Source organism: Gopherus evgoodei, chromosome 2 (assembly GCF_007399415.2).
Source record: "Gopherus evgoodei ecotype Sinaloan lineage chromosome 2, rGopEvg1_v1.p, whole genome shotgun sequence".
Taxonomy (NCBI): Eukaryota; Metazoa; Chordata; order Testudines; family Testudinidae; genus Gopherus; species Gopherus evgoodei.
In genome coordinates, this window is record NC_044323.1 from 214,104,456 (window position 1) to 214,131,067 (window position 26,612).

A 26,612-nucleotide genomic window follows, 5' to 3' on the forward strand; every position below is an offset into this window, starting at 1 on the left:
AAAATAGAACTACTTCTCCAAAGCTCAGAGGAAACAGGCAGACAGACAAAAGACCTCTTACACCAACTTCCCTCCACCCAAAGTTGAAAAAATCCGGTTTCCTGATTGGTTCTCTGGTCAGGTGTTTTAGGTGAAAGAGACATTAACCCTTAGCTATCTGTTTATGACAAAGGTGCCACAAGGACTTCTCGTTGTTTTTGCCGATACAGACTAACACAGCTGCCACTCTGAAACCCGATCATATCACTGTAATCCTTGTCCTCCCGTATTGATATGGACACATTTCCTGTCTTAAACAGAAAGAAGCTCAAACTAGTTATTGAGTAATGAATGTGTGAGGTTACTGACAAACATGCATCCTTTTTTCAAGCATACTTTTCTAGAGCAGATAGCTTATGGATTTCAGAAATGATTTTAGCTAGATCATTTGCAGGGCCGACTCCAGGGTTTTTGCTGCCCCAAGTGGCGAAGACAAAAAAAAAGAAAAAAAGCCACAATTGCGATCAGCAGCAGCTCCACCATGCTGCTTTCTTCTTCGGCAGCACTTCAGCCGCAGGTCTTTCCCTCTGAGAGGGACTGAGGGACCCTCCGCCAAATTGTCGCAGAAGAACCCGATGTGCCGTCCCTTCCCCTTGGCTGCCCCAAGCACCTGCTTGCTGAGCTGGTGCCTGGAGCCGGCCCTGATCGTTTGATCACTTTAATGCAACTTTGTGTGTGTGGTTTCAGAACAAACCACGAGACATGGGAGTGATATGTAGCATTTTAGTGTGGAGCTTTCCAACCAGTAGATGCTGAAAGATTAGTAGTTCATTCAATCTCTCTTTGGCAGCATGTCTTAATAGATACAGAGAAATTATACAGTGGCATGTTTTCACCTGCCATGTATTTGGATTTTGTGCAGATGTTCTGTTACTTCAAAGGCAGCACATAGTATCTGGAAAAGTGACATAAAATATAGAAGCTTTGAGGGGAAAAATCACTTAAAATATAGCTTATATTTTAATCATGCTCTGTCTCTTGATTTATTAAAAAAATCAGTGTTTTTTTGAATCCAATAATCTTTCAAGTTTTCTTTCTGAAGCTGAAACTGATAAAAGTTTCATACCAAAAGTTTCAGGAAAAGAGTCATTGTTAAGTTTCTGAGCAGTTCTGATTGGATTTTTTTTTCTGTAATGACAGAAATTTGTCTTACAAAGAAGCAAAAGAAATAATTTTTGGAACTTGAAAGAAAGTTGTTTACTTAAGAAAATCCTACTGATAGAGAATGACAGACTGTTTAAGGAAAGCTATACTGATTAGATATTATATCTTACGGCCTGATCCTTCTTCTGATGAAGTCAGTGGGATCAGGACTTTAGATAGTTAAGTGTTTGCTAAGAATATATAATTAAATTGAACTTTCAAAATTGTTTTTAGAAATAACAGTTGCTTTTATAGGCCTCACTTCAGCAAGGCACTGAACCATGGGTCAAGTGCTTAATTATAGTGACATAGATGCCAGGGCTCAAGTGATTAGGTGCCGGAGCTATTGCAATTGTATTACTTTCCAAATTGATGCAGCAAGGCCCAGGTGCTGCGGGGGCTATGAACTGCCAAACCTAGAGATGCTGTGGCTGAACCCTGGCAAGCACTGGCATAAATTAAGCACTGCATGGGTCTAGCTTAATCATGTGAATAGTCCTGTTGACATCAAAAAAGATGCATACTTACCTCCCATGCTGAATTCAGGCCTTAGTATTTCATTATGAATGTCGCTGTTGTGTCTCACTTACAGCTGCCATTTATTGTTACTTTCCCAGGAGCAGATGGAAGCTGATGGTATAGTCTGAGGAAAAGCATTGCTTGAATTTATGAGAAAAGCAAAAGGCACTTAAACTGTGTAATTTGTATTGAAAAGTAATCAAACTCATCTTTACAATGATTTTTAACAGCAATGTATTTTTTTTAAAAATAAAGAAAAGACATTACCATATGACATTTTTTGAAAATCTCTTGCGTTTTCTTAGGCCATGGCTACACTGGAGAGTTGCAGCGCTGGTGATGGGGTTACAGCGCTGCAACTCACTCTGTGTCCACACTTGCAAAGCACGGCCAGCACTGCAACTCCCTGGTTGCAGCGCTGGCTGTACACTTGGTCTGCTTGGGGTGTAGCGATTCCAGCGCTGGTGATGCGGTGCTGGTCATCAAGTGTGGACACCAAAAGCGCTTTTATTGGCCTCCAGGGTATTAGGAGGTATCCCAGCATACCTTTTCAGCCACTCTGCTCATCGTTTCACACTCAACTGCCCTGGGCTCAGGTGACCCGCCCTTTAAATGCCCCAGGAATTTTAAAAATCCCCTTCCTGTTTGCTCAGCCAGGCGTGGAGTGCAATCAATCAATCAATCAATCAGTGACCATGCCTCCATGCCCCAAACGAGCCCCAGCATGGAACACTTCTGAGCTGCATGACCTCATCAGTGTTTGGGGTGAGGAAGCTGTGCAGTCACAGCTGTGCTCCAGCCATAGAAATTATGATACCTGTGGGCAGATATCAAAGTCCTTGCTGCTAAGGGGCCATGAACGGGACACATTGCAGTGCAGGGTAAAAGTAAAGGAGCTGCGGAGTGCCTATTGCAAAGCCCATGAGGGAAACCGCCGCTCAGGAGCTGCCCCCACGACCTGCCGTTTTTACAAGGAGCTGGATGCCATACTTGGGTGTGACCCCACTGCCAATCCGAGGAGCATGATGGAGAGTTCAGAGCAGGGAGAAGTGGGGGAGGGTGTAGAGGAAGCCGAGAGTGAGGCTACTGGGGTGGAGGGAGACACCCCGGAGTCCCAGGAGGCATGCAGCCAGGAGCTCTTCTCAAGCCAGGAGGAGGCTAGCCAGTCGCAGCAGCTGGAAGTTGTTGGTGAAGAGAAAGCAGAGGAGCATGTTCCCAGTAAGCAGATTTTATTTTTAGGATGGAAATGTTTTGTGAGAGGAGGGTGGGGGTTATGGCTGCCTGCATGCATGCCTAAATGTGGAATAGCCCATTGATTTGGTCTGTCACGTCTCTGTAATTGGCCTCGGTAATCTCTTCAAAACTTGCAGCCAGAGCGTGGGCAATGTGCTTGCGCAAGTTTATAGGGAGAGCCACCGTGGTCCTTGTCCCGTTCAGGCTAACTCGTCCATGCCACTGTGCTGCGAGGGGTGGGGGAACCATTGCTGCACACAGGCAAGCTGCATAGGGGCCAGAGCGGAATCCACATTGCTGTAGAAGACCCTCCCTCTCTTCCCAGGTAACCCGCAGCAATGATATATCTGGCAGTAGAAAATCCTGTTGAAAATGTAGTGATGATTGTTCAGTGCAGGTCCCCAACTGTCTGCCCTCTGGTTTCCCCACTGCAGGTCCCCAACTGTCTGCCCTCTGCTTTCCCCAATGCACAGAAACCCCAGCCCCCAGGCAGTTCCCCTTCCCAGGTGAAGTCGCGGCAGAAACACTCACCCCATTGCTCGCCATGCCTATGCCTTCGCTGCCGTGGCCTCTCTGTGCTATGTTAGGTATGTGGGAATGATGCTACAAAAAGTCTACAAACTCCTTCGCTGTGATAATAAACAATATAGCCTCTGTATTAAATGTTTCTATTTATGTTTTTTTAAGTGTCCTTGAATAATCCAGCCCTATCACCGCCTGCGCGAAGATTACAGAACTTGAGGAAAAATCCTAGAAAATCAAAAGAAGATTTGATCAAAGCAGTTAGGAATCAGTACGCCAGAGATAGTATGAGGCTGCAGGACTGGAGAGAGAAAATGCATGAGTGGAGACAAACACAGAGCAGGAGAAAGGAATTGGCTACCAAGAAAAGCACAAAGCAGCTGATAAGCCTCCTGGCTCGCCAAACTGACTGTATGCATTCTCTCGTAGCCATGCAGGCAGATCAGTACCGTGGTAACCCCCACCCCTCCCAAAGCTCTCTCCCTTGTTCCCCAGTGTTTCCACAAAACACCTTTCTCCAGCAGCCTGGTTCTTACCACCACCAGCTGCCCCCAACACCTGTACGTTCACCTACCAGCCCTGAAAACTACAACCCTTACCCTATGCACTCAACCCCCATCACGATGCAGCATATTAATCCTGAAGTGCAGCAGGCATTGAACAGCAATCCAAGCAGGACATATTCAAACCTCTGAATGTACAGTCCACCACCCTACCCCCCTGCCCATTTATGTACTGTATTTTGAATAAATGATTTCTTGGCTTATAAAACATTTTTTATTATTGCAGAAAGTGATAAATACTGTACCCCAAGGGAAAAACGGGCACAGCAAAGGCACCAAACATTACTGTTGGCTTTCAGCCTCAAATTGCTCCCTTAAGGCATCCCTAATCCTTGAAGCCCTTTGCTGGGCCTCTCTAGTAGCCCTGGTCTCTGGCTGTGCAAATTCAGCCTCTAGGCGTCGAACCTCGAAGGTCCATTCCTCACTGAATCTTTCACCCTTCCCTTCACAAATATTATGGAGGGTACAGCACGCGGATATAACAGCGGAGATGCTGCTTTCCCCCAAATCTAGCTTCCCGTAGAGACACCTCCAGCACGCCTTTAAATGGCCAAAAGCACACTCCACAGTCATTCTGCACCGGCTCAGCCTGTAGTTGAACCGGTCCTTGCTCCTGTCAAGCTTCCCTGTATACAGTTTCATGAGCCATGGCATTAAGGGGTAAGCGGGGTCTCCAAGGATCACAATGGGCATTTTGACGTCCCCTACTGTGATCTTGCGGTCTGGGAAAAAAGTCCCAGCCATCAGCTTCCTGAACAGGGCACTGTTCCGAAAGATGCGTGCATCATGCACCTTTCCAGGCCATCCTGAGTAAATGTCAGTGAAACGCCCACGGTGATCCACAAGCGCTTGGAGAACCACAGAGAAATATCCCTTGCGATTAATGTACTCGGATGCCAGGTGGGGTGGTGCCAGAATAGGAATATGCGTCCCATCTATTGCCCCTCCACAGTTAGGGAAACCCATTTGTGCAAAGCCATCCACAATGTCCTGCACGTTCCCCAGAGTCACGGTTCTTCTTAGCAGGGTGCGATTAATGGCCGTGCAAACTTACATCAACACTATTCCAACGGTGGACTTTCCCACTCCAAACTGGTTCGCCACCGATCGGTAGCTGTCTGGAGTTGCCAGCTTCCAGATTGCAATAGCCACCCGCTTCTCCACTGGCAGGGCAGCTCTCAGTCTCGTGTCCCTGCGCCGCAGGGTAGGGGCGAGCTCAGCACACAGTCCCATGAAAGTGGCTTTTCTCATCCGAAAGTTCTGCAGCCACTGCTCGTCATCCCAGGCTTGCAGGACGATGTGATTCCACCACTCAGTGCTCGTTTCCAGAGCCCAAAGGCGGCGTTCCACGGTGCTGAGCATGTCCATTACTGCCACAAGCAATTTAGTGTCTTGCGCGTCAGGCGAATCAATATCATCGTCTTGACTCCTCACTGTCACTTTGGAGCTGAAGGAATAGCTCCACTGCCATGCGTGATGTGCTGGCAAGATTCATCAGCAAGGTCCTCAGCAGCTCGGGCTCCATTTGTAACAGAAATCGTGCTGCCGACTCACAATGGCGCCAAACTGCTTGGAATGTGTAGCAAAGCACCACGGGGCATTGGAACAGGAAGCGGAAAGACCCGCACTCTTCCGTCCCCTTCCCACAAGCCACAGTGCCAAAATGGGACGAGGTGCTCTGTGGGATAGCTGCCCACAATGCACCTCTCCCAACAGTGCTGCAAATGCTGCAAATGTGGCCACACTGCAGAGCTGGTAGCTGTCAGTGTGGCCACACTGCAGCGCTGGCCCTACACAGCTGTACGAACACAGCTGTAACTCCCAGCGCTGCACAAATGTAAGTGTAGCCATATCCTTAGGGCATTCAAATGCTGAACTTCATTTTTGTGTGTCATGCTATTGTCAAGGTAGTGGCTTCCTCTTTGTTAATTATTCTTTCAGTTGTATGTAAGATCCAATTCTCCATTGTCCTGCACCTTGTGTGGTCAGTTACACCTGTTCAAAGTGGGAACAATAAGTTATCATTTTGGCTTGGTAGCATTTTACACCTGCCACTTGCTCACTCTGCACTAGTGTAGAGAGCACTTGGTCATGCACTTGTTTGCAAAGTTGGTTGCAAAGCTTCATTTACATATGTGACAGTTGAGTTTTCCTTAAAATAGTGTGAAAAGATATGAACAGTCTTCTTGATAGTAGCATTTAAATGGTGTTTTCCTTTAAAAGATGTCTCAGGTCTTAATCTTCTGTTTGTATTTTTTTACTGACAAATATCATGTCCATAGTATGAAGTACTTTGTATTTTAATTTAACCTTTGGAATAAATGAAGACATTTCCAGGATGCACCTCATATTTAGTCTGTTGTCTACTGTAAAGTCTTGATTGAAGTTTCATGTCATTTGGCTTTCCCAGGAATTGCTTCGTTTCCTTCAAAGTGCTCACAGTTAGGTTTCTTTTTTTTTGGGAAAATCTATTTTTGCTATAATGTTTGGGAGTATGCTTTTTTTTTATTGTTATTATTTTTTAAAGTCTTCTATGGTCTAACACGCTACATGTGATTATAAAGATGCAGGAGGCGCCTTGAGGTCTGGGGGGGAGACTAGGCTCTATTAGGAGCTCTTCAAACTGTCTTTAGCCTCAGAGTACGTGGAATGTCGTTCACATGACTGCTCCCTGTGTTCCTGGGTATGCACATGGCTGTGGGAAGACTTGCTTCTGCAAGTTGTAAGGTTTACCATGGCACAAATTATGCAGATGTGTCAGTGCAGTGAGAGAGCTGGACAGTCCTTTCATCATCGAATGGAGCTAGAGAGAGCTACAAAGTAAATGTGAGATGCTGTTTTGACATTGCTTTTTATGGATTTCATTGTGATTTTGCTTGACTGCATCATGATGATGCTGAGTGTCAGTGACACAAGTATTGCAATGGGATAATCAGAATGGGGCACAGTGATTAGTTTGTGGCTCTGTTCATTGATGAATTGAATCTCCAGCCTTCCACTGTTGAATTCTGTTACTCTAACACATCCATGTAGTTAAGCATATGCTAGACTGAGCTACTTTGATACAGAAAAGATGGCATTTAGCATACTCACACTGCAGATTTTTCAGTGTGTTGGGCCATAGTGCCAAGTGGTATAGCTCCACTGAACTCACCAGCTGAGAATCTGCCCTGTTCTTTTTGTGGTCACTGAACTGGAAAACAATTTACTTTCTTGCTGTTCTACAAAGACAAGTTGTTAATGAATGTCAGTTCTATTTACTTGATTTTAAACAACTTAACAAGGTCTGCTGTTTACTTCCAGCATTACTTATGTTCATGTATATATGTGTTTTGTTACCAGCTCTTCCATGTTGCTTACATCCTTATCAAGTTTGCAAATTCTCCTCGCCCAGATCTCTGGGTGTTAGAAAGATCAGTAGACTTTGGAAGAACCTATGCACCTTGGCAATATTTTGCTCGTGAGTATTAATTCTTGCATCCCTGCAGTTTTATAGGAGAGAGGCTTTAATCATTTGTAGAATTTAGAAACAAAAATCAACCTAGTGGTTTCCCTGAATAAAGTATGTTAACGTGAGATGTGTTTGGAAGGGGTCTGGCATAACTGTTAACTAGTTATCTTCAGTAAAGCCCCATTCTTAGCATTCATCAGCAAAATGAACATGACATGGTTTGAAAGTTTAGAATCTTTTTGATTAAATTAACCCAGAGACATACACTCAAACAGGTTTTGTTGCCAGTAATTTTTCTTCCAAAGAACCATAAAAGGAACTGCTTTAGTAGTCCTCTCTACTGAGAGAAGTCTTTGATGAGGTAAATTTTCAAAGCAAGGCATACTGATTTAATCTGACAACTTTCATTTAAACTGGTAGAGAACACATTATTAAAACCTGATATAGTATTGCAAAAATGTAAAACTGCCCTTGGGATTTTTCCTTTTATCTTGTTTATGTCTTAATAGTGCCTTTCACCCCCTCAGGATTCCAGTCTTCTTTATAAAACTAAACTAGAATACATGTACAAGCACCCTACAATGCAGCCGTTTCTGTAGTGATATGGGGAAGCTGTTTCAGTGCATTGCCAAACACTAAGAACAGTTTAGGACAGAAAGTGAAGAAGAATGTGTTCATTTACTTTTAATATTTTTCATTTTTCTATAGTAATATTTCTGTTTTCATACAGAGATGTAGTTTGATTCAGGGAGATAATCTATTAGAAAGCGTGAGGATAGTTCTTTATGGATTTATATTAGCACAATAATGCATGCTTAATATGTAAAAAAAATTGATTTCTTACTTTACTAGATTCTAAAGCAGACTGTTTGGAACATTTTGGAAAAAAAGTTAGTGCTCATATTAGGAGAGATGATGATGTTATTTGCACTACAGAGTATTCTCGAATTGTGCCTCTTGAAAATGGTGAGGTAAGTGCTTTTCAGAAGACTGGGAAATTTAATTTTTCACATTGGAAATAAACAGTGTTTTACAGTGTATGCTTATTAGTATGTTGTTCTGAAACATTTGCTATTTCAATAAAACCTGAACTTTTAAGCCAATTTTCAAACTTAGGTGCCTATGTAAATCCATCAGGTATATAAATCCATATTCAGGCATTTGAGAAAATGTCCTAACATTTATAGACATGCTGAACATTCACAACTCCCATTGAGAAGTGAGTGCTCAGAACCTCTGAAATTATGCCATTTGTTTAACTTCATGAATTAATTTAGGTGCCTTACTTTGGGCATCCAGGTATGAAAATTTTGGCTTTGTTTTCTGAGTAGTCACAATGACTGCAGTGGGTCTAATTGTATGAGAATTGCTGATGGAAGTAAAGGTTGCAGAATCAGACGTCTAAATTTCAGTGAGCAGTAACTCTATTTAAAAAAAAGAAAAAAGCTGTAAATGTATAATATAATATGTGTGTCTGTAAAAGCTAACACAGGACATACTGCTCTGGCTTAGCAAGATGCTTCTTACCACTAGGAAATATGATTTCTATTCCCTTTATCCGAATGTTTATTAGTGGTTGCATTTATCATTCTTTCCAACATACACTTTTATTGGAGATAGGCCTGTGTCAGATCAAAATCCAAACTTCCTCATTATTCAGGGTTGTTGGAATTGAATGTTATGTGACAGGCCACTACAAAGAGAGGCTTGTGATGAAGCTTGCATCCAGATCCAAACTTCTTGAAAGTTCTGGGGTTTGGATCCAGTGTTCCCATTTTGATTCATAATGGTCTATGAACACTTCTGCAGAGTGGTCTGAAAACTTACAGAAAGATTAGCATTTTCTATTAAATTCTATGAATTTTTGGATTAATTTCTTTAGAACCTTGTTGCATCATCCCCTATTAAATGGTGTATGACTTTTTCTAAAGGAGTTGTGTTGTAATTGGAAACTTCAGGATTCAATTTTATGTACTTACATGTTTCCAAGTGGCTACTATAAACTGTATCTGAAATCTGTTCAGTTATAAACAAATAAATAGCTTTTGCTCAGTTGTACACACACTCTGATTTGTTAATTTAGGGTTCATTTATGATTGCTGGGCTCCTGGCATCAATTTCTTTTTCATAATAAGAGCACTGAAGCATTTGTTTTGAATTATTGTACAAACCTGCTCTTGCGTGGAGGGAAATTCTAAAGTAACATCATGTACTCACTTTCAAAAGTACATGAAGATACTCTCAGGCACTGTAGCTATTAACTGAAATTTATTCCAGGATTTTTTGTGCCTTAACCCAAAAATAAATGCATGTTGGTTAAAGGGCAATATCCTGAAGTTCTTACTTAGGTAAAACATCATTGGCTGTTAGTAATGTATTAGGATTGACTTATTGTTATTGGTTTCTGTAAAATTGCATGTATCTTTTCAGTACTTTCTGATGTAATCCATTCAAGACACATGAAGCCATTCTTATATGGATGTGTCACACGAGTAAATTGTGCCTGAAGCGAATGGGAATTTTTTTCAATATTCAGGTTTTGCTGTGAATATCTTCATCATAATTTTCATGGAACCTGTGATTGCTGGAGCATCCTGCTAAATCAGAGCAGAACGGCCTGTATTAGCATTTACAGACACTTATATTATATACTTAAAGCATTTCAATTTTGTTGTAAATAGAAGAGTTACTTCTCATTGAAATGTAGAGGCCTGAGTCTGTAACCTTACTCCCGTGAATACTAGACATGGTTAGAAACGAGCAATCTGCAAATTTTTGGATGCTTATATTATCGAAACCTGTGGATGACTCCACGCTGCTAATGTTAACTGTTTGACAAAAAGATCTTTGCTCTTTTATTAGATTGTGGTATCCTTGGTAAATGGTCGTCCAGGAGCAAAAAACTTCACTCATTCTCCCATACTTAGGGAATTTACCAAGGCAACAAACATCCGCTTGCGTTTTCTCAGAACCAATACCCTTCTTGGACACTTGATAGCCAAAGCTCAACGCGACCCCACTGTAACCCGCAGAGTAAGTAGCTTTTTTCACAAATGGATGTTGAACATTTGCCCTTCATTCCATTACAGTGAATGGAATGACACAAATGTCTTTAGTTTGCAAAACAAGAACAAAAAAAGATACGGTCCTGATGATCCCCTCCAGCTCCACTTGCAGAGGGAAGCTAGTGGGGACATATCAGAGTTGTGTGGTTTGTGTAGAGGGGAGTGTGGTGCTCTCTCAGGGCACCTAGAACTGTAATCTACTGTGTTTCCTCTCTGTGTTAGCAAAAGAGATTTGCTGGAGCTTAAACTGTGTGACATCTCCCTGCCATGCCAGTCTGTTGGCCTTGCCAGCAAACCCCTTGAGTCTCTGTCAGTCTAAACCTTGCCTTGCAGGTAACATCCTGTGAACCCCAGTTCCTGAGTTCCCCAGCGACATCTTTCTGCAGTGCCCAGTTGCTCTCAGTGGACACTCACAGAAATTAACCAAGTTCCTTGTCTTCAAAGAGACAGAATATACAACTACTTGTTAGTTCAGCTGGGGATGCATGCCTTAACTTTAATATAATAGCACTGAGATGGTTTATATTAAAAACTAAGAATAATTTTGTTAACCAAGAGAGATTTATGTGATACTAAGGAAGAGAAAAAGAGACGGGTATGCTTTCAAACAAAAGAAAAACACTTCTTAGTGCCAGAAATTGAATTCTAGCAAGTGATATCTTTGCCTATAACAGTTTCTCACTTACATCACATGACCAGCAACTCCAGCTCTTCAGGAGGATTCACCTTTCACATAATCAGAAGGTCCTATTCCCGTTATCCCCTAAGAGATAGATAACAAAATGTCTCATAAAAGATGGGTCACAGCCAACTTTCCTGTAAAGTGCTGCAAGGATTTTGGATGAGCAATATTCTACAAGACATGAATGTATCTGGTTAATTAAGTCAGATCTCTAGAATGCATGATATGATTTTATTTCATATGTAACCATTTGTTTCCAATACTTCTGCTTGCTATTATTTGAATCTCTTTGTTAAATGAACTTAATTTCACTATAAACATATCTAAGTGCTGTGTGTTAGGAGAGCTGTGATCCAAGGTGAAACTCGTAAGCTGGGGTGTACTGCTTCTTTGGAAGCAGCCAATCTGTGAATACTGTGACTGTCCAGTGGACAAGGGAGATATTTGGATTGAGGGTTGGGGTGTGCCAGTTGCTAGCCTGTAGGGTGAAAGGGAGTCCTGTAAGGTCTAGGGGGAAATGTTCGTACTGCCGATGGCTGGTGGAGTTGGGGAGCTGACCCATGGCAGGCACAGACAAGTTTTGCTCACACTAAGAGAAGATGGTAGCAAAGTGTGTTGAACCCTGGGTACCCCTGGGAAATTCCACAGCTTAGAAGTCCCCTGCCCATTCTGTGGGGAAATAAGAGAGGGGCAGATGCTCTGATGGAATAATCCATAAGAATCTCTATGCATTGGAATTTGTAGAGTTTCTTGATCCAGTGTGGTTATTTACCTATCAATTATACTGCAATAGATCCCAAAGGCCCCAGTCAGTGCCATTTGGCTAGGGACTGTACAAATACGTATGGGTCCCCTCAACAACAACAACAAAATCTTACCCATTCCAGTTGCTTGGCACATACATTATGTAAGATTGTAAGACTTAAGTGCAGCTGAAGGATTTTGTTTAAGATATTACTTACAGACTAAAATAAATGGAGTACTTGTTATGCTGCTTGCCAAACACCATAACTTCAGCCTAATGTAATCAAATAGTCTAATCTGATGGTGAGAGGTACATAAGGTAACATGTTTCATTAACTTGCTGACCAGGAGAGTGTCAAGACTTTCCATATCAGATGCCCTTGAAAACTAGCAGTAGTTCAGCATTCTAGTAGAGAGTCATTGTGCTAAATCTATTGTATAAATCAAACCACGCCAGCCCATCCCCTTCCCTCTGTACAAACAACTGCCATACTTCCTCAAGTTATGCATTGATTTCATACGGTTGGAAATTATCTGCAGCACAAGCAGTGTGGTATTTGAATTCTGACAATTTGGGCATAACACTGTTAATCCAGTGTAATGCCACAAAGTAAGAAGAAACCAGAGACTGAGTTACAAGTAATCATTATGGAGCTAACACACAATGGGATACTGCCAGAGAAAGTGTCAGGGACTATTTTTAATTTTGACCAAGACACTGAAAGCACGGGGAGGATGTGTGTATGTATGTGAAGAAGAAAAATAAACCACACTAGATGTGATTAGATGTGAATGTGTACATCCAAATAGAACTAGTCCAGGAAATAAAAATATGGACTGGATTCTCTGGTCTACTAAGGCCTGTTTATTGCACCTATCTAGCACAAAGTAGCCTGCAAGCAGCCAGCCAGTGAAGGAGTCCCCCTATGCAGGGCGCTCTCTGCCAGCCATCTCCCCTCCCTTGGCATAAGGAGAGGGAGAGGACATCTCGGGGTGATGTGGGCTAGAGGAGAGGACACAGTGGAAGATAGCTCAGCTGTGCCTGGTATAAAGTAGAGCTGCCTCTTTAACTTGCACGGGGGCCAGGCAGCTGAGGATCAGGGAACTGTAACAGGCTCCCTGCAGCCTTCCCTTGCCACTGAGCAGAGTGGAGAGTCTGCTCTTAAGTTTCTTAAATGTACACAGAAGTTACTATAAATAGTGGTATTTACACTGAGTCAGTCCAAATAACTAAATTGGTATCTGCCCCTGCCTGGATGACTGCAGGGAGTGGTGATGAGATATGAAGCTTTTCAACTCTCGGTCACTAGTTCAAATCTAGGTCACATCAGTCATAATTGCAAGCAAGCAGGTGGGCTCAGTTCAGTTCCTAGAGTTCCCCTGGCACAATCCTAGCTCACCATCACAACTGGCAACATTGCTGGCATTTACATAGTAGAGAGGTCATCAACTTATTAGGAATGGAGATTGAACTATTACTGTCAGGGGCTATGCTTCTAGAATTGGCCAAGACACTTTATAAGGACAGCATGGGGAACGGTGAAATACCACTGTCTGTGCGGTATCTGTTCAGTGGGTAACACTGACCTAGAGTGTGAAATGGCTTTGATTAATGAATCTGGGCCTGATCCTGCAACATGGATGTCAGTAGGAGTTTGGCTGTTGACTTCAGAAAAGCTGGATCTGGTCCTTTATGGATATGTTTGTTTAATATTCTGACAGGCAAGACTTAATGAGATAGTAATGATTTTCTGATGTTACTGTGGCTGCCATCCTACAGACAAAGGAAAGATGTACACATACCTCTTGATTTGTTTTACAGTATTACTACAGCATAAAGGACATCAGTATTGGTGGACGATGTGTTTGCAATGGTCATGCAGAAGTCTGTAATGCAAAAAGTGCTGAAAACCTGTACCAGTAAGTAAACTGAGCAGCATGCTCAATTCACAGACTATAAACCAATACACAGGTATTTTCAAATTACGATTTTTAATGATAAAATAAAAATGTCTTTTAGTTTTCTATATAATGTTTTTAAAGCGAAAGTGTGGTAAGGCATATATGAAGATATGCTGAGAGGTATTCTGTGTTTATTAAGTTTAACAATAAAAGAGGGTGCATTAAGTCTTTTTAAAATTAAAATGGGGGTTTGCTAGACCTCAGTTGTTGGGTCACCTTAGTAAAAAGTTTGGGAACTGCTGTGTTAAACTCACCTCTTTTGGATACTGAGACCCTGCTGCAAGATCACCAATTTATTTCACATAAGCCATCAAACAGCCACATATAATACTTAGTCCTGCCATGAGGCAGGGGACCAGACTAGATGACCTCTCAAGGTCCCTTCCAGTCCTGTGATTCTATAATGGGCTAGCTTCTCAGTGGAGTTACTCCAGCTTTACAGCAGAATAACTGAGATCAGAGTCAGATATCAGGACTTTTGGTCACTATGTTGAAAATCCCAACAAGAAAGTAAATGCACTAGATTGTATTACTAATCCCCTTGGCCATTTATGTGATACCTTTTCTGACTAGAATTGGTGACTATAGTAATATCAAGGAAAATGCACAACCTTCTGTAGCAAGGGAAAAAACAATTCAAATATATATATTTGTGTAGATACCATTAAGTATTCCATAAGTGTCTTCATTAGTGTCACAGACTTTGAAGTGAGTGCTTATGGGACTGAGCCCTTAGATAGGCACTTGGATGAAGTCAAAATAAAAACAAAATTTTTCCTTTTGGAGGATGACTGTTAATTTTTATACTTTGGGTTATTTCTGATGCTCTAATAGTCCTTAGTTTGCATTATTTTTATGAACAAGATGATGTTCTGATCTTAGATATGTGAATGGGGCACTGTACTCACCGCTGGGTGGCACCCTCTTCTAGCAGTTCTGGGGATTAGTTCTGCCCAGTTCAGCACCGCTTTTCTTCTTTTCCATGGTTGCAGCTCTCCTCCTGTGGTATGGCTTCTTCATGACTCGGCCCTCCAGCCAGGTCATACTGATTTCCCCTTGTAGGAGAGTCTTTCAAAGTCTCTCTGCTCAAGCAGTATCAGCCAGTCCTCACACTTGCAGCCCTAACTATGTTATTCCTACAGTAACTCAAGTAGTCTCCCTGTTCACTCTGTAAGCAGTACCAGGAACCTAGGCCTGCCCTCTCTTCTGGGTTCCAGTCCAGGGCCCTACAGTGAGCAGTTAAGGTCCAGGACTTCAGCAACCCTACTGCTCTCTTCCCTGGACAACTTCCTCCCATGCTTCTTTAAGCTTCTCCTTCACCAGCCTTCCTAGCCAGACCCCTCTTTCTTAGGCCTATTAGGTAAACCTTCCTTGTGGGTTTCTGTTTCCCCTTCCTTCTCCCTTACCTCAGGGATAGAAACTGCAGCTTCATCCCTGCCACTTCTGATGCCAGCCTCCTGGTGTTATAGAAGCCCCATCTGTGAGCTTCCTTCTAATTAGCACCCTCCATACAGCTTACATTTCCCCTTTTTGCAGTTTAATTGACTGATTAGGCTCACCTGGCCTAATTCAACTCTCTCAGAGCTGATGTGGGAAGGTCACCCCATCGTAGTATGTTATAAAGGTCTAATAATGTTTTTTTAATGAAACATAATGAAAAATTGAGTCCAGAGTGTAACGGTAACAAACATTTTGCTATAGCGTAATACAGCAAGCTTGAGCCTTGGATCAAGAGTTAAAATAAGATATATTTGCAACTATGGCATATCATCCTCGTTTAATACCTGCTCAGGATAAGGTTTCTTAAGCCCGTGTTTATTTAATCCAATTATAAATGACCTCTATAAATCATTTGTGCTAAAAAGCTCAAAATGGTGTGAGTGAGATACTCTATTGTGAGGAATGCTAGGATGATTGTGAAAGGATTTAGTGCAGGGGTTGGCAACCTTTGGCATGTGGCTTGCCAGGGTAAGCACCCTGGTGGGCCGGGCTGGTTTGTTTATCTGCCACGTCCACAGGGTTGGCTCATTGCAGCTCCCACTCGCTGTGGTTCACTATCCCAGGCCATTGGGGGTGGCGGGAAGCAGCAGCCAGCACATCTCTTGGCCCACGCCGCTTTCCGGCCCCCCCCCGTTGGCCAGTGGGAGCTGTGATTGGCCGAACCTGCAGACGTGGCAGGTAAACAAACCGACCCGGTCTACCAGGGTGCTTACCCTGGCAAGCTGCGTTCCAAAGGTTGCCGACCCCTGGTTTAGTGTTTCGTGTTGACCTCTTTACACTTGGTCTTGCCATTTTCATGTTAGAAGTAAATTTTGGGTTGTAGTAAAATAAGAAAAATATATATAGTTTTAAATCCTATTTCAATTAAACGAGAATTTTTTCAATATCCAGGTTTCAGTGTGAATGTCAGCATAACACTTGTGGGGAAACCTGTGATCACTGCTGCCCTGGATATAATCAGAAACAATGGCAACCTGCAACTGCCAACGATGCAAATGAGTGTGAATGTGAGTATCATGAAAAGATCCTAGTTAAAAGGTGACAATTCATACAGATTTTGATGTACAAATGGGAGGTACCTCCAGCACATACATGTTAATGCGAAATAGCAGAGTTCCGTTGGCTGGCTGCAAAGCCCCCAGCAGATCAGAGATTGCAGGTGCCTGGCACTGCCTCAAACCTTCCCATTCTTTCACACACACCCTTCAGCTGGATTGCCCAGAATTGTGCACCCTGAAGGAATATGGCTGAATCCATTTTCATATTTGTTAGCATTTATCTCAATTGTGCCCAGCCCGGGCTCTGAATCCGACCCCTAGATTTTGAGCACTGGTGATATGGGGGTGGTTAGAGGAGAAGGAAACTTCTATAGAACTACCTTGGTTGATACTATAAACCTAATTTTGATGCACCTAAGTTCATTTAGTGGAACACTGAAATATTCATAACAGTGCATTTAGATCCTTGCTACTTTTATATTTAGTGAGGAAACAATATATTGAGTTGGAAGGTGAATCAGAGTTATTTACTGTACATGGCTTTGTGACATAGCCCAGTTGAAAAATCCTTCTAGTAAACTAGGTACTTTATAAGGAAAACCATCTTTTGGGGAGGAAGTGTGCTTTCTTATGTTAAGAGTGCCAGCACACAATCTAGTCTCTTCAAAAGATTCCTGGATCTTCAATCTGCTCACTCAAAACAAAACTACATAGATGGGAGTGAAGAGTTGTTCTCTTCAGAGCAACACCAGTCACTCTTTCTAGTAATCTAGTCTCTTGACATGCCTCTGGTAAATGGATGCAGATATTCTGTCTTCTTTTCCTTGAGCTCCTATGGGGGAGCTTCTTTGCAACCAAGCTTCAGACAAACATTTCATTCTTTTGTTAAGAAAACTGGGACATGGGGAACCATGACCACTAGGGCCCTTTTCTGAGTCTTGAAGAGGCTGTTCTGCCTGCCGTAGACTCTGTGTAATCACATGGCATGAAAACTGTAGCTATGGGGATTACAGCATTTGCTGTCTTTGTGTCTTCCCCTCTTTTGAACACACACAGGATTCTCTTCTCCCATATTGTCTTGGCAGGCCAAAAGGCAGATGTTGTGACTTCAAGTTGTAACCCTGTTAGAGTGTCAAGTAGATGTATATTTATATTATTGAAGAAGTGAGGAATAAAAAGGGGTTTTATTTTAATCAAAGTTCAGAGGTGATCTGCCAAAATTGTGATAGTAAAAATAACAGACAAAAAAAAAAGTAGAAGCAGTGATAGAAACTAGGCATGTTGTGACTTGGTCAATGTTTAAATGATAATTCATAAGATTCTGAGCCAAAAATGTTTAACATCTACTGCTGCCTGGAAAAGGGATCCTTTGAGCCTGAAAGTGTGTGTGTGTGTTTTAAGTTATTCACTGAGGATAGTACTCACCAGCTGCAGACACCCTTCATTTACCGCCTGTGGGTCAGGAGATTAGAGCAACCTTGTAAGTCTTCACAAAATCTCTGTATCCCTGGTAGAAACTCTTGACTCTCCTACTGAAAAATCAGTGAGTCCCTGAGAGACTGGGAGACCTGCCAAACCTGCAGATTTTTGTATATGTCCACAATATTGTACTTTTCAGCAAATAGTCAAAGCTTCAAGAAATTGTATTGTGATGTATGAAGGGTATTTACCTACCTGCTGATAAAAGTGTCATTACTTGGATCAAAGCAGGTAACTTGACCTTATAGTAAGAGACATAGTAGATGGCTCAGGATGCCAGTAGCCTTTGGCCATTAATGACTTTAAGGGTTTTTTTTTTTTGACACTTTCCTTTCCCTTCCTGGTTTTTCTAAGAGCAGGAGAGCCAATGGTAGCCCAGCCATTTTGGCAGCTTTTGGCCCAGCTGTTTCCCTCTGAATCTTGTCTAGATTTCTTGAAGAACTTCATGTGTGGACTGGAAAATGAGCTACAAAGGCTCTTTGGCTCTTATTTAAGCAGGTCACTGATCCCTTAATATTCAAATGAGAGTGGAAAAGGAGGAAGCCAATATTTTCTCCATCTTCTTGAGTTATTTAAATTGGAGAGGTTTTTCCTGTCTTCCTCTTCAGTGAAAAAGATGAAGAGATCCAAGTAGGCAGTACTTAACTTGTGCCAGAACTGAGCCCTGCACCTCTAGGCTTGGCAGTTCATAGCCTCTGGGCTTGCTGCATCAGTTATGAATATAAAAAACTTGCTTGAGCCCCCACATCTTTTTCATTACAAATTAAGCACTGCCGGTAGGCTAAGTAAAGGTGAGCTTGAGTGAGGAGCTCGAGTAAGACAAAGGCACAGGCTAGCCTTTGGTTTGTTGCATCTGTTTGCTATTCTGGTTAGTCACTACTCTGAATTATGTTACAACTCTGGATGTCTGGAAACTGGAGAAAGGAGAGCACAAGCTTATAGATGATTTGATGGAATGAAGATAAGAGATTACGATAGGCTGATATTGTGCCTGATGGACAGATTGGGAGGTGCTGTTCATTAGTTTGCACTGGGTTAACAGGGCAAGACAAAAGTATTAGATTAGGAATTCTATCCATCTACCACTCTTTACCCAATACATATTTGCAGAAACTGTTGAAAGTGTTGAGCTATTTTCAGATTAACCCTTACTTTTCAACCAAGGCAAGAACTTTAGGTCAGTATTGGGACTTAGACTACTTTTAGTAAAAGGCTATGACAAAGTAACAAAGGCTGTTGCTGGATTTAGACCTACCAGCTTCATATAAATGGACCTGTAATATTTTTCAGACTACAAAGAGGCTGATATTCACAAAAGGCTACAGCACATCACATGATGTGCCTCGTATTTTTTTTCCAGTGTGTGAACAATACTCCTAGGTCAGGGAGCTGTCCGTTGGGCAAATGTTTATGTTGCATATGATGACAGAATATGTAGTCTAGTCTAGTGGGCCTTGAGAAGTGTTCTTTGATCTTATGCTGTTCACTGCATGGAAAATTACTTCAGTCAGGAAGGGGTCAAAACTTAGGACACAATTTCTAGAGTTGGACAAGATTCAGAACTGGTGTGAGTACAACTTCATTACCTTCATTTGGCCCAATAAATAAATATAAATTAAAAAACCTTACCAACCATACAGAATAAAAACACATCATATTTGAGATTCTAAACCCATATAAACTAAGAAACTGAGTTACTTACCACAGTTGCTCTACCCCTAATCCTTGATGAAGTAATTGGGTCTTTTGTTACATGATCACCTAGAGCCTACTACTTTAAGTCATTTGGAGTTTTGCCACGGATGGGAGCAGGATCAAATCCATAATGCTAGAAAATGTGACAGACTTTTTGATTTAAACATGTCTGTGCAATGAATAGTTCTCTGGCAATAGACTAGTTGTGTCTGCTGGCATCACTGCAATTAGGGCTATGTGAGTTCCTCCAGGTAAGTCTTGTTATTATACATAAACAATTGTTCTTCTGATTGAAGATTTAGCCCACAAGTGTCAGCCCAGATGTGAATATATTTGTAAATTTAAAAAAATAGAATAATATTTGGCTATTTTTTATTTTGAAAAATACCCCACCCAGATTAGGTGATCTGGTCAGGAAACATCTCTATAGCTTATTTTAGCCTCAAATATATAGTTTTTCGTTGAGTAACTACACATGTCCATTTCACTATAGGTGTACGTGCATGCCTTGTGCACAGGTGTTAAAGACTTTCCCTTAGCAGTACCCTTTGGGGCAGCACGAGTGCCCTCTGGTGCCTTGTGCCACTGCACACAAGTATAAAGGGCCATGCTGCCCCTGACCACCCTCAGTTCCTTCCTACCACCAGTGACGGTTGTTGCTGAAGCTGTGATCTTTGTTCATATCTTCCCTTCCTTAGTGTAACTAGTAGTTGGAGCATTAGTTTTTAGTCTTGTATATAGTATATCTGTAAATAGTTACTTGTAGGGTTAAGTTTAGAATACCGTCTTATAGAGTTAGTGGTGCCAGATTGGGTACTGGGATTGGTACCAAACTGATGCCCCCTTCTCCTGGATTCAAGGCCTGTTGTTCATGTAGTCAGATCTACGCCATTAAGAGACCCACTCCCAAGTTGCCTCAAGTGTCTGGGTGAGGTGCATGTAAGTGACACGTGTCACATCCGTAGCAGGCTCGAACACCATTCAAAGAAGGACAGGGCTGCCAGACTCAAGTACCTGCTTTTGGAGTCTGCACTTCATCCACCGCTGGAATCCTTCCGCTCTGAACAGGTAGCAAGCACGTCTGAGTCTGTTAGGAGTGCTCTTCCTGTTCTGGCAGAGTCCTCAGGCAGATCTGCATCCCTGGTGCCTAGGGAAACACTGCATAAGTCTCCTAGAGACTCGGTACCAGGACCTTCAGAGGGGAAGTTGCTGAGTGTTCGCAAAGACTTGGAGGGGTGTTCAAAAAAGTCACAACCCCAGGAGCAGTCTGTGAATGAGGAGGTATTGCTGACTCTGGAACGCAGGAAGGGTCTGTTGAGACCAATCCTGGAAGGATCGGTGCACCTCTTGGTACTGCAGGCTCAGGAGCCCTCTCTGGTGTCATTGACAAGTTGTGTAATTTGTCAGTACTAGCTTCTCTCACGATTCAAAAGCCTTGCACAGCACCATTTTTGGAACTGCACACTCCTATAGTCCTGGCTTCAGCTCCAGGGCACTGCTCGGTACTGACCATTTCTATACTTTTGATACCGCTGTGGAGGACTGTGTCTAGGCAAGCCAGCGATGATTTCTCCAATAGCCCTTCTCCAGTCTTGGAACCTCTCTCCCCACCTGAGGATGCCCAGCAGCCCCAGTGGGATGCCTACCTGTTGTGGTACCATCCACAGTTTCAGCATTCTAAGACCCAGTGGTCTACACAGGGCTGGGCCCCACCTCTGTACCAATGGCCCTTCTGAACCCCTTGAGACTTCCCTCCATGTTTCAGAAACTCTCTGCACCCTTCCTACACTTCTACATCAGCTAGGCACAGCTTGGGAGCATCTGCAGGCAGGATTCCATTTTCCTTCGCCTGGAATTAGGATTGGTACCATGCAGGTAAAGCCGTGTGCCCAGGACTCCACTGTGGACGAATTGGAGGAGGGACCTCCTCAGCAACCTTTAGCTTCTCCTTCTTTGTCACCCAAAGAGGCAGTAGTGGCTGAATCTGCCTCTCCCCCTCCTGATGATTTTAGAGCGCATCAAGACTTGTTGAGGAAGGTGGCTGCAGCTCTGGATATCCAGCCAGAAGAGGTACAAGATCACACTGGCTTGTGGACATTTTAGTGTCTGCAGGACCCTCTTCTCCCTATTAATGAGGCTATCCTGGAGCCTGTCAAGATTTTGTGGCAGACTCCTTCTTTTCTGCCCCCCTCCACCACCACCAAAAGAGTAGAGAAGAGAGATATTTATATCTCATCACAGTAATTTGAACACTTTACAACCACCAGTTTCCAGGCTTCCTGGTGATTGCAGCCACTAACAAGGCAAGGACACTGGGCCTCTACTCCAAAGGGAAAGGAAACAAAAAATCCTAGATCTGTTTGACAGGAAACGTTATTCCACAGAAGGTTTACAGCTCAGGACTGTGAACCAGCAAGCTCTGCTGGGTCAATGGGATTGCAACCCATAGGATGATATTCTGAATTTCAACCTGCTTGTGGATAAATTGTTCAGTTTTTTCAAACCCCCTGTCCATCACGTTTCTAAAGGATTTGTTCAGATTGTACCCTTGAATTCATAGTCTAGTCCACAGTGGAGTGTATATTTGGTGCCAACAAAGTTGATGGGTCCCCACTTTGAGCCACTAGCAACTTGTTCTCTGTTTCGCTTGTCAATGAAAGTAATTTTCCTGGTTGCTATAACATCAGCCAGAAGAGATGGGGAACTGCAAGCTTTGGTATCAGAGCCCCCCTATACAATTTTCTTTAGGGACAAGTTTCAGAGTAGCAGCTTTGCTGTCAGCTATCTCCTGCTGATGATAGTTCATCTCAATTGATTGACCTCTTCCAGTTGGTATGCGTACTTCCACCTTTTCATGTTCTCTGTATGTAGAAATATCTTCTATCTGTGTGTTCCATTCTATGCATCCGAAGAAGTGAGCTGTAGCCCACGAAAGCTTATGGTGAAATAAATTTGTTAGTCTCTAAGGTGCCTCAAGTACTCCTTTTTTTTAGGGACAAGGTTTTCTTTTGGCCTCACTCTAAATTCTTGTCTAAAGTGGTTTCTGAATTTCACATGAATCAAGCAATTTATTTACCAACATTCTTTCCAAAGCCCCATTCAAGCAAAGAGGAGGAAAAGCTCCATGCACTGGATGTTAACAGAGCTTTGTCTTTTTACCTGGAGCAGAGTAGAGTATTCAGGTCTTCCTCTGAACTCTTTGGCATTATTTCAGGCCAAGTAAAGGGCCACTCAGTGTCCACCCAGAGGATCTCTGCCTGGATTTCTGGCTGTATTTGTTTATGCTACTGATTGGCTGATGTTGCATCTCTGAAAAAGGTGATGGCTCCTTTAATGCAGTTGCAGGCAGCTTCTGTGGCTTTTCTGGCTAGGCTTCCCATTCTGGATATTTGTAGGGTGGCAACTTGGTCATTGTTCCATATGTTTGCCTCTCATATGCTATCTCTCATCAATCCAGAGAAGATGCAAGATTCAGAGGAGTAGTCCTTCAGTCCTTGTTCAAGTAAACTCTGAGCCCACCACTAGTTCAAACTGCTTGTGAGTCATTTGTAGTGGAATGGAAATGTGCAGACACTCAAGGAAGAAAAAAACGGTTACCTACCTTTCCAAACTGTTTTTCTCCGAGATGTCTTGCACATGTCCTTTCCGTGACCCGCCTCTTTCCCTGCTCTATCAGAGTCTTTCTAGTAGGAAGAAACAGAGGGGGGTCAGGCAGTGCTGCCCTTTGTATCTGTATGTAGTAGCAGGGGGCACCAGAGGGCGCTCAAGCTGCCCCCAAAGGTACTGCTAAAGGAAAAGTCTCTGACAACTGTGCACAAGGTACACACAAACACCTACAGTGGAATGGACATGTGCAACACATCTTGAAGAACAGTTATGGAAAGCTAGTTAACCTTATTTTTGAGAGAGAGAGTGGGACACAGCCTCTCTATCTCTGGCAAGCCTGGTAGCACATGCTGTCTTATGTCTAGAGATGATCTCAAGTTGGCTCTAGTGTGAAAGGCTCTTGGCTGATTTAAAAAAATTTGAGCATCCTTTTTTGTTTATAATAGGTTACTGAATTACAGCCTAATAATGAAAGCTGACTTCTAATATTTCTTCCTCAGCCTGCAACTGTCATGAACATGCTACTGACTGCTACTATGATCCTGATGTTGATCGACGCAAAGGAAGCTTAAACGTCCATGGGTGGTATGAAGGTGGAGGGGTCTGCATTAATTGCCAGGTAATAAAGTGCTTTTATCTCATAGGTTGTTCATTAACGGGACTTGGAAAGTGTGCATAGAAGACTTAATTTTCTCAGGCTGACACTTTTGAGATGGCCATTTTGAATAGTACCATTACAATGACATAATCACTCATGCTCCAGCCAGAAAGAAAAATCACTGAAAGTAATTCATGTTCTATATGAGGCCTGAAAAGGGATCACCTAACTGCAACGATCGCACTTTTAAAGAGAACCCACTACTGCAGTTCCCTACTTCAGTGGTTACAGCAGAGTGGATGAAGAGCAGATCTCTCACTGCACCAGCCAAGGAGGAGAAGGAGTTGTGGGGAGCAGTGCTTCTCCACGCAAGCGAGAGGAAAGGGAGAGAGCTCTCCCTCTGCTGTAGTTGAAGAGGGAAAGCTGGGTCTCCTCCGGTTCCCATTACAATAATGCCTGCATTCTTTTAAAAAGGGCTAGAGACAGACACCATGAAGTCCACTAGAGACTTTGCTATTGCTAATCTATTTTATGCAGAAGGCGCTCAGATATTATAGTGATGAACAGTGGTAAAAAACCCTAAGATAGATGGATAGATAATAACCCCTGCTTCCAACCAAGGCCTGTTCCCTCTCTCATCTCACTGTTGTTTTCCTCATTCAAACCATTGGAACTTGTTTATTAATTTATAAATCACACCTGCTTGAACCAAAATACAGTCCCACAATTTAAGAATAACATTGACACAGAGTCAAGAAAATGGTGCACGCTGTGCAAGTAAAAAGTTTAGTTGTGCTGTCAAAAATTAAGGAATAAGGAAAGGAAATGTGCAGTGCAACTATAGTTGGAGTATTTTTTTCCATCTTATTGCTAAAATAAAATCCGCTACTGCCCAAAAGGCAGTCAGAAGTAAATAAAAGTTCTTTTTATTAAAGAGAGGAAGAAGAGATCTTTGTCTTCCACTTAACATTTCTATGTAGGGCTTTGTTCAACCAATGCTGTAAGATTTTTCATATTGACGCTTCCTGTTAGCTCTTTATTTGTGAAAGATCATGTTTCCTAAGTTGCTCTCAGTATATAAAAGAGCAAACCTGATCTAAATCCATGAAGCCTGCAACTGATAATTGTCCGTGATTTGATTTTGTGGAAATTAAATTGCATTAAATGAATTAACTATGAAATCTAATTATAACATTTTCTTCATAGATGATAAGGCACATGGATTTTACTTTACTTTTTCCATTTGTGTCATGGAAAAAAGTGCATGCCTGAATGAAGAACTAATAGAACCTGATGCATGACAAACATACTAGATTCTGTTTCTTTAAAGTCTGACAACAGTGCCCCATATATTCTGTACTAAATATCTGTGTCAGACATTATATTGCTGTTAAAAAGATTTAGCTAACGAGAGAGAACTGTGCTTTCCATGTTCTCCCTTACATAAACCCCTATATTTCCTTAAAAGGGAGAAGAGACAGAGATACCCTGAAGTCCACTAAGGACTTTACCCGATGACACAAGAAATTTGTTGTAATTCAAATGAATGAACACTATGTTTTCTGTGAGTGTAAGACACATTAAGATGTTTAAAAGGCTGTCTCCTCTACTTGCAGAAACTTTATTTTGTGCTTTTAATTTTATTTCTAGACTGGTAGTTTTGCTTTCATCTGAAGTTTCTAACCTTAGTTTGAGAGTAATTTAGTCACAAAGATGTACCTTTCAGTATGGAAACAGCATGATGCTGTTTGCAGTCAAACTATATATGTATGTATATATGTAATGATAAAAAGGCAAAATGAAAAGAAAGTTAAAGAAATATCTGATAATAGTATAAAAAAGACAGTGCTTTTTCCCTGATTTAAATTAACAGAATGTTGATTTAGGGATTTTGTGCAATGTTTAAAATTTACTAATTGTTAAAAATTCCATGTGTTTATGTGAAATTACTCTGATTCATAATGTCATGCAAAGATCAGACAGGTAAAGAACAAGAATAAAATGCATTTTTTATTGCAGTCTTGCTGGATTTTTCCCATACTGATCCTGACTGTATATAAGAAGAACCTAAATTACCATCTTTCAGTCCTGTATTTGCTTATGTATCCTTCCGCTTGTTTTTGTTTCTCATCTTATATTTTTCTCTTACTTTATTCTGTATAGCATAACACAGCTGGAATTAACTGTGAACAATGTGCAAAGGGGTACTATCGTCCTTATGGCATTCCAGTGGGAGCTGCTGGTGGCTGTATACGTAAGCCTTTCTCTGTTTGGTTATATCTCACAGTGGTATTTCCTGTCAATCAGGGCAAGGACTGTGTCTTTTGGGATAAAATTTTCTGAAGTGCCTAAATGATTCAGTCCCATTAGTGAGACTTAGGGTATGTCTACACTATGGGATTATTCCGATTTTACATAAACCGGTTTTATAAAACAGATTGTATAAAGTCGAGTGCACGCGGCCACACTAAGCACATTAATTCAGCGGTGTGCGTCCATGGTCCGAGGCTACCGTCGATTTCCGGAGCGTTGCACTGTGGGTAGCTATTCCGTAGCTATCCCATAGTTCCCGCAGTCTCCCCCGCCCCTTAGAATTCTGGGTTGAGAGCCCAGTGGCTGATGGGACAAAAATCATTGTCGTGGGTGGTTCTGGGTAAATGTTGTCAGTCATTCCTTCCTCCGGGAAAGCAACGGCAGACAATCATTTCGAGCCCTTTTTCCCTGGATTGCCTTGGCAGACGACATAGCACGGCAACCATGGAGCCCGTTCAGCTTTTTTTTTTGACAGTCACCGTATGTGTATTGGATGCCGC

The 26,612-nt window shown here is 42.2% G+C and overlaps 1 protein-coding gene across 1 annotated transcript in view; it reads left to right on the top strand.

Annotated features, from left to right (window-relative positions):
- Positions 1-26,612, top strand: part of LAMA3 (laminin subunit alpha 3) — a 194,065-nt gene that overhangs the window by 34,170 nt on the left and 133,283 nt on the right. The window contains exons 3-9 of the mRNA XM_030549443.1: positions 7,362-7,479; positions 8,323-8,441; positions 10,333-10,503; positions 13,784-13,881; positions 16,315-16,430; positions 23,702-23,820; positions 25,963-26,053. Of these exons, the coding sequence (XP_030405303.1) occupies positions 7,362-7,479; positions 8,323-8,441; positions 10,333-10,503; positions 13,784-13,881; positions 16,315-16,430; positions 23,702-23,820; positions 25,963-26,053 (832 nt within the window). The remainder of the gene's footprint in view (positions 1-7,361; positions 7,480-8,322; positions 8,442-10,332; positions 10,504-13,783; positions 13,882-16,314; positions 16,431-23,701; positions 23,821-25,962; positions 26,054-26,612) is intronic.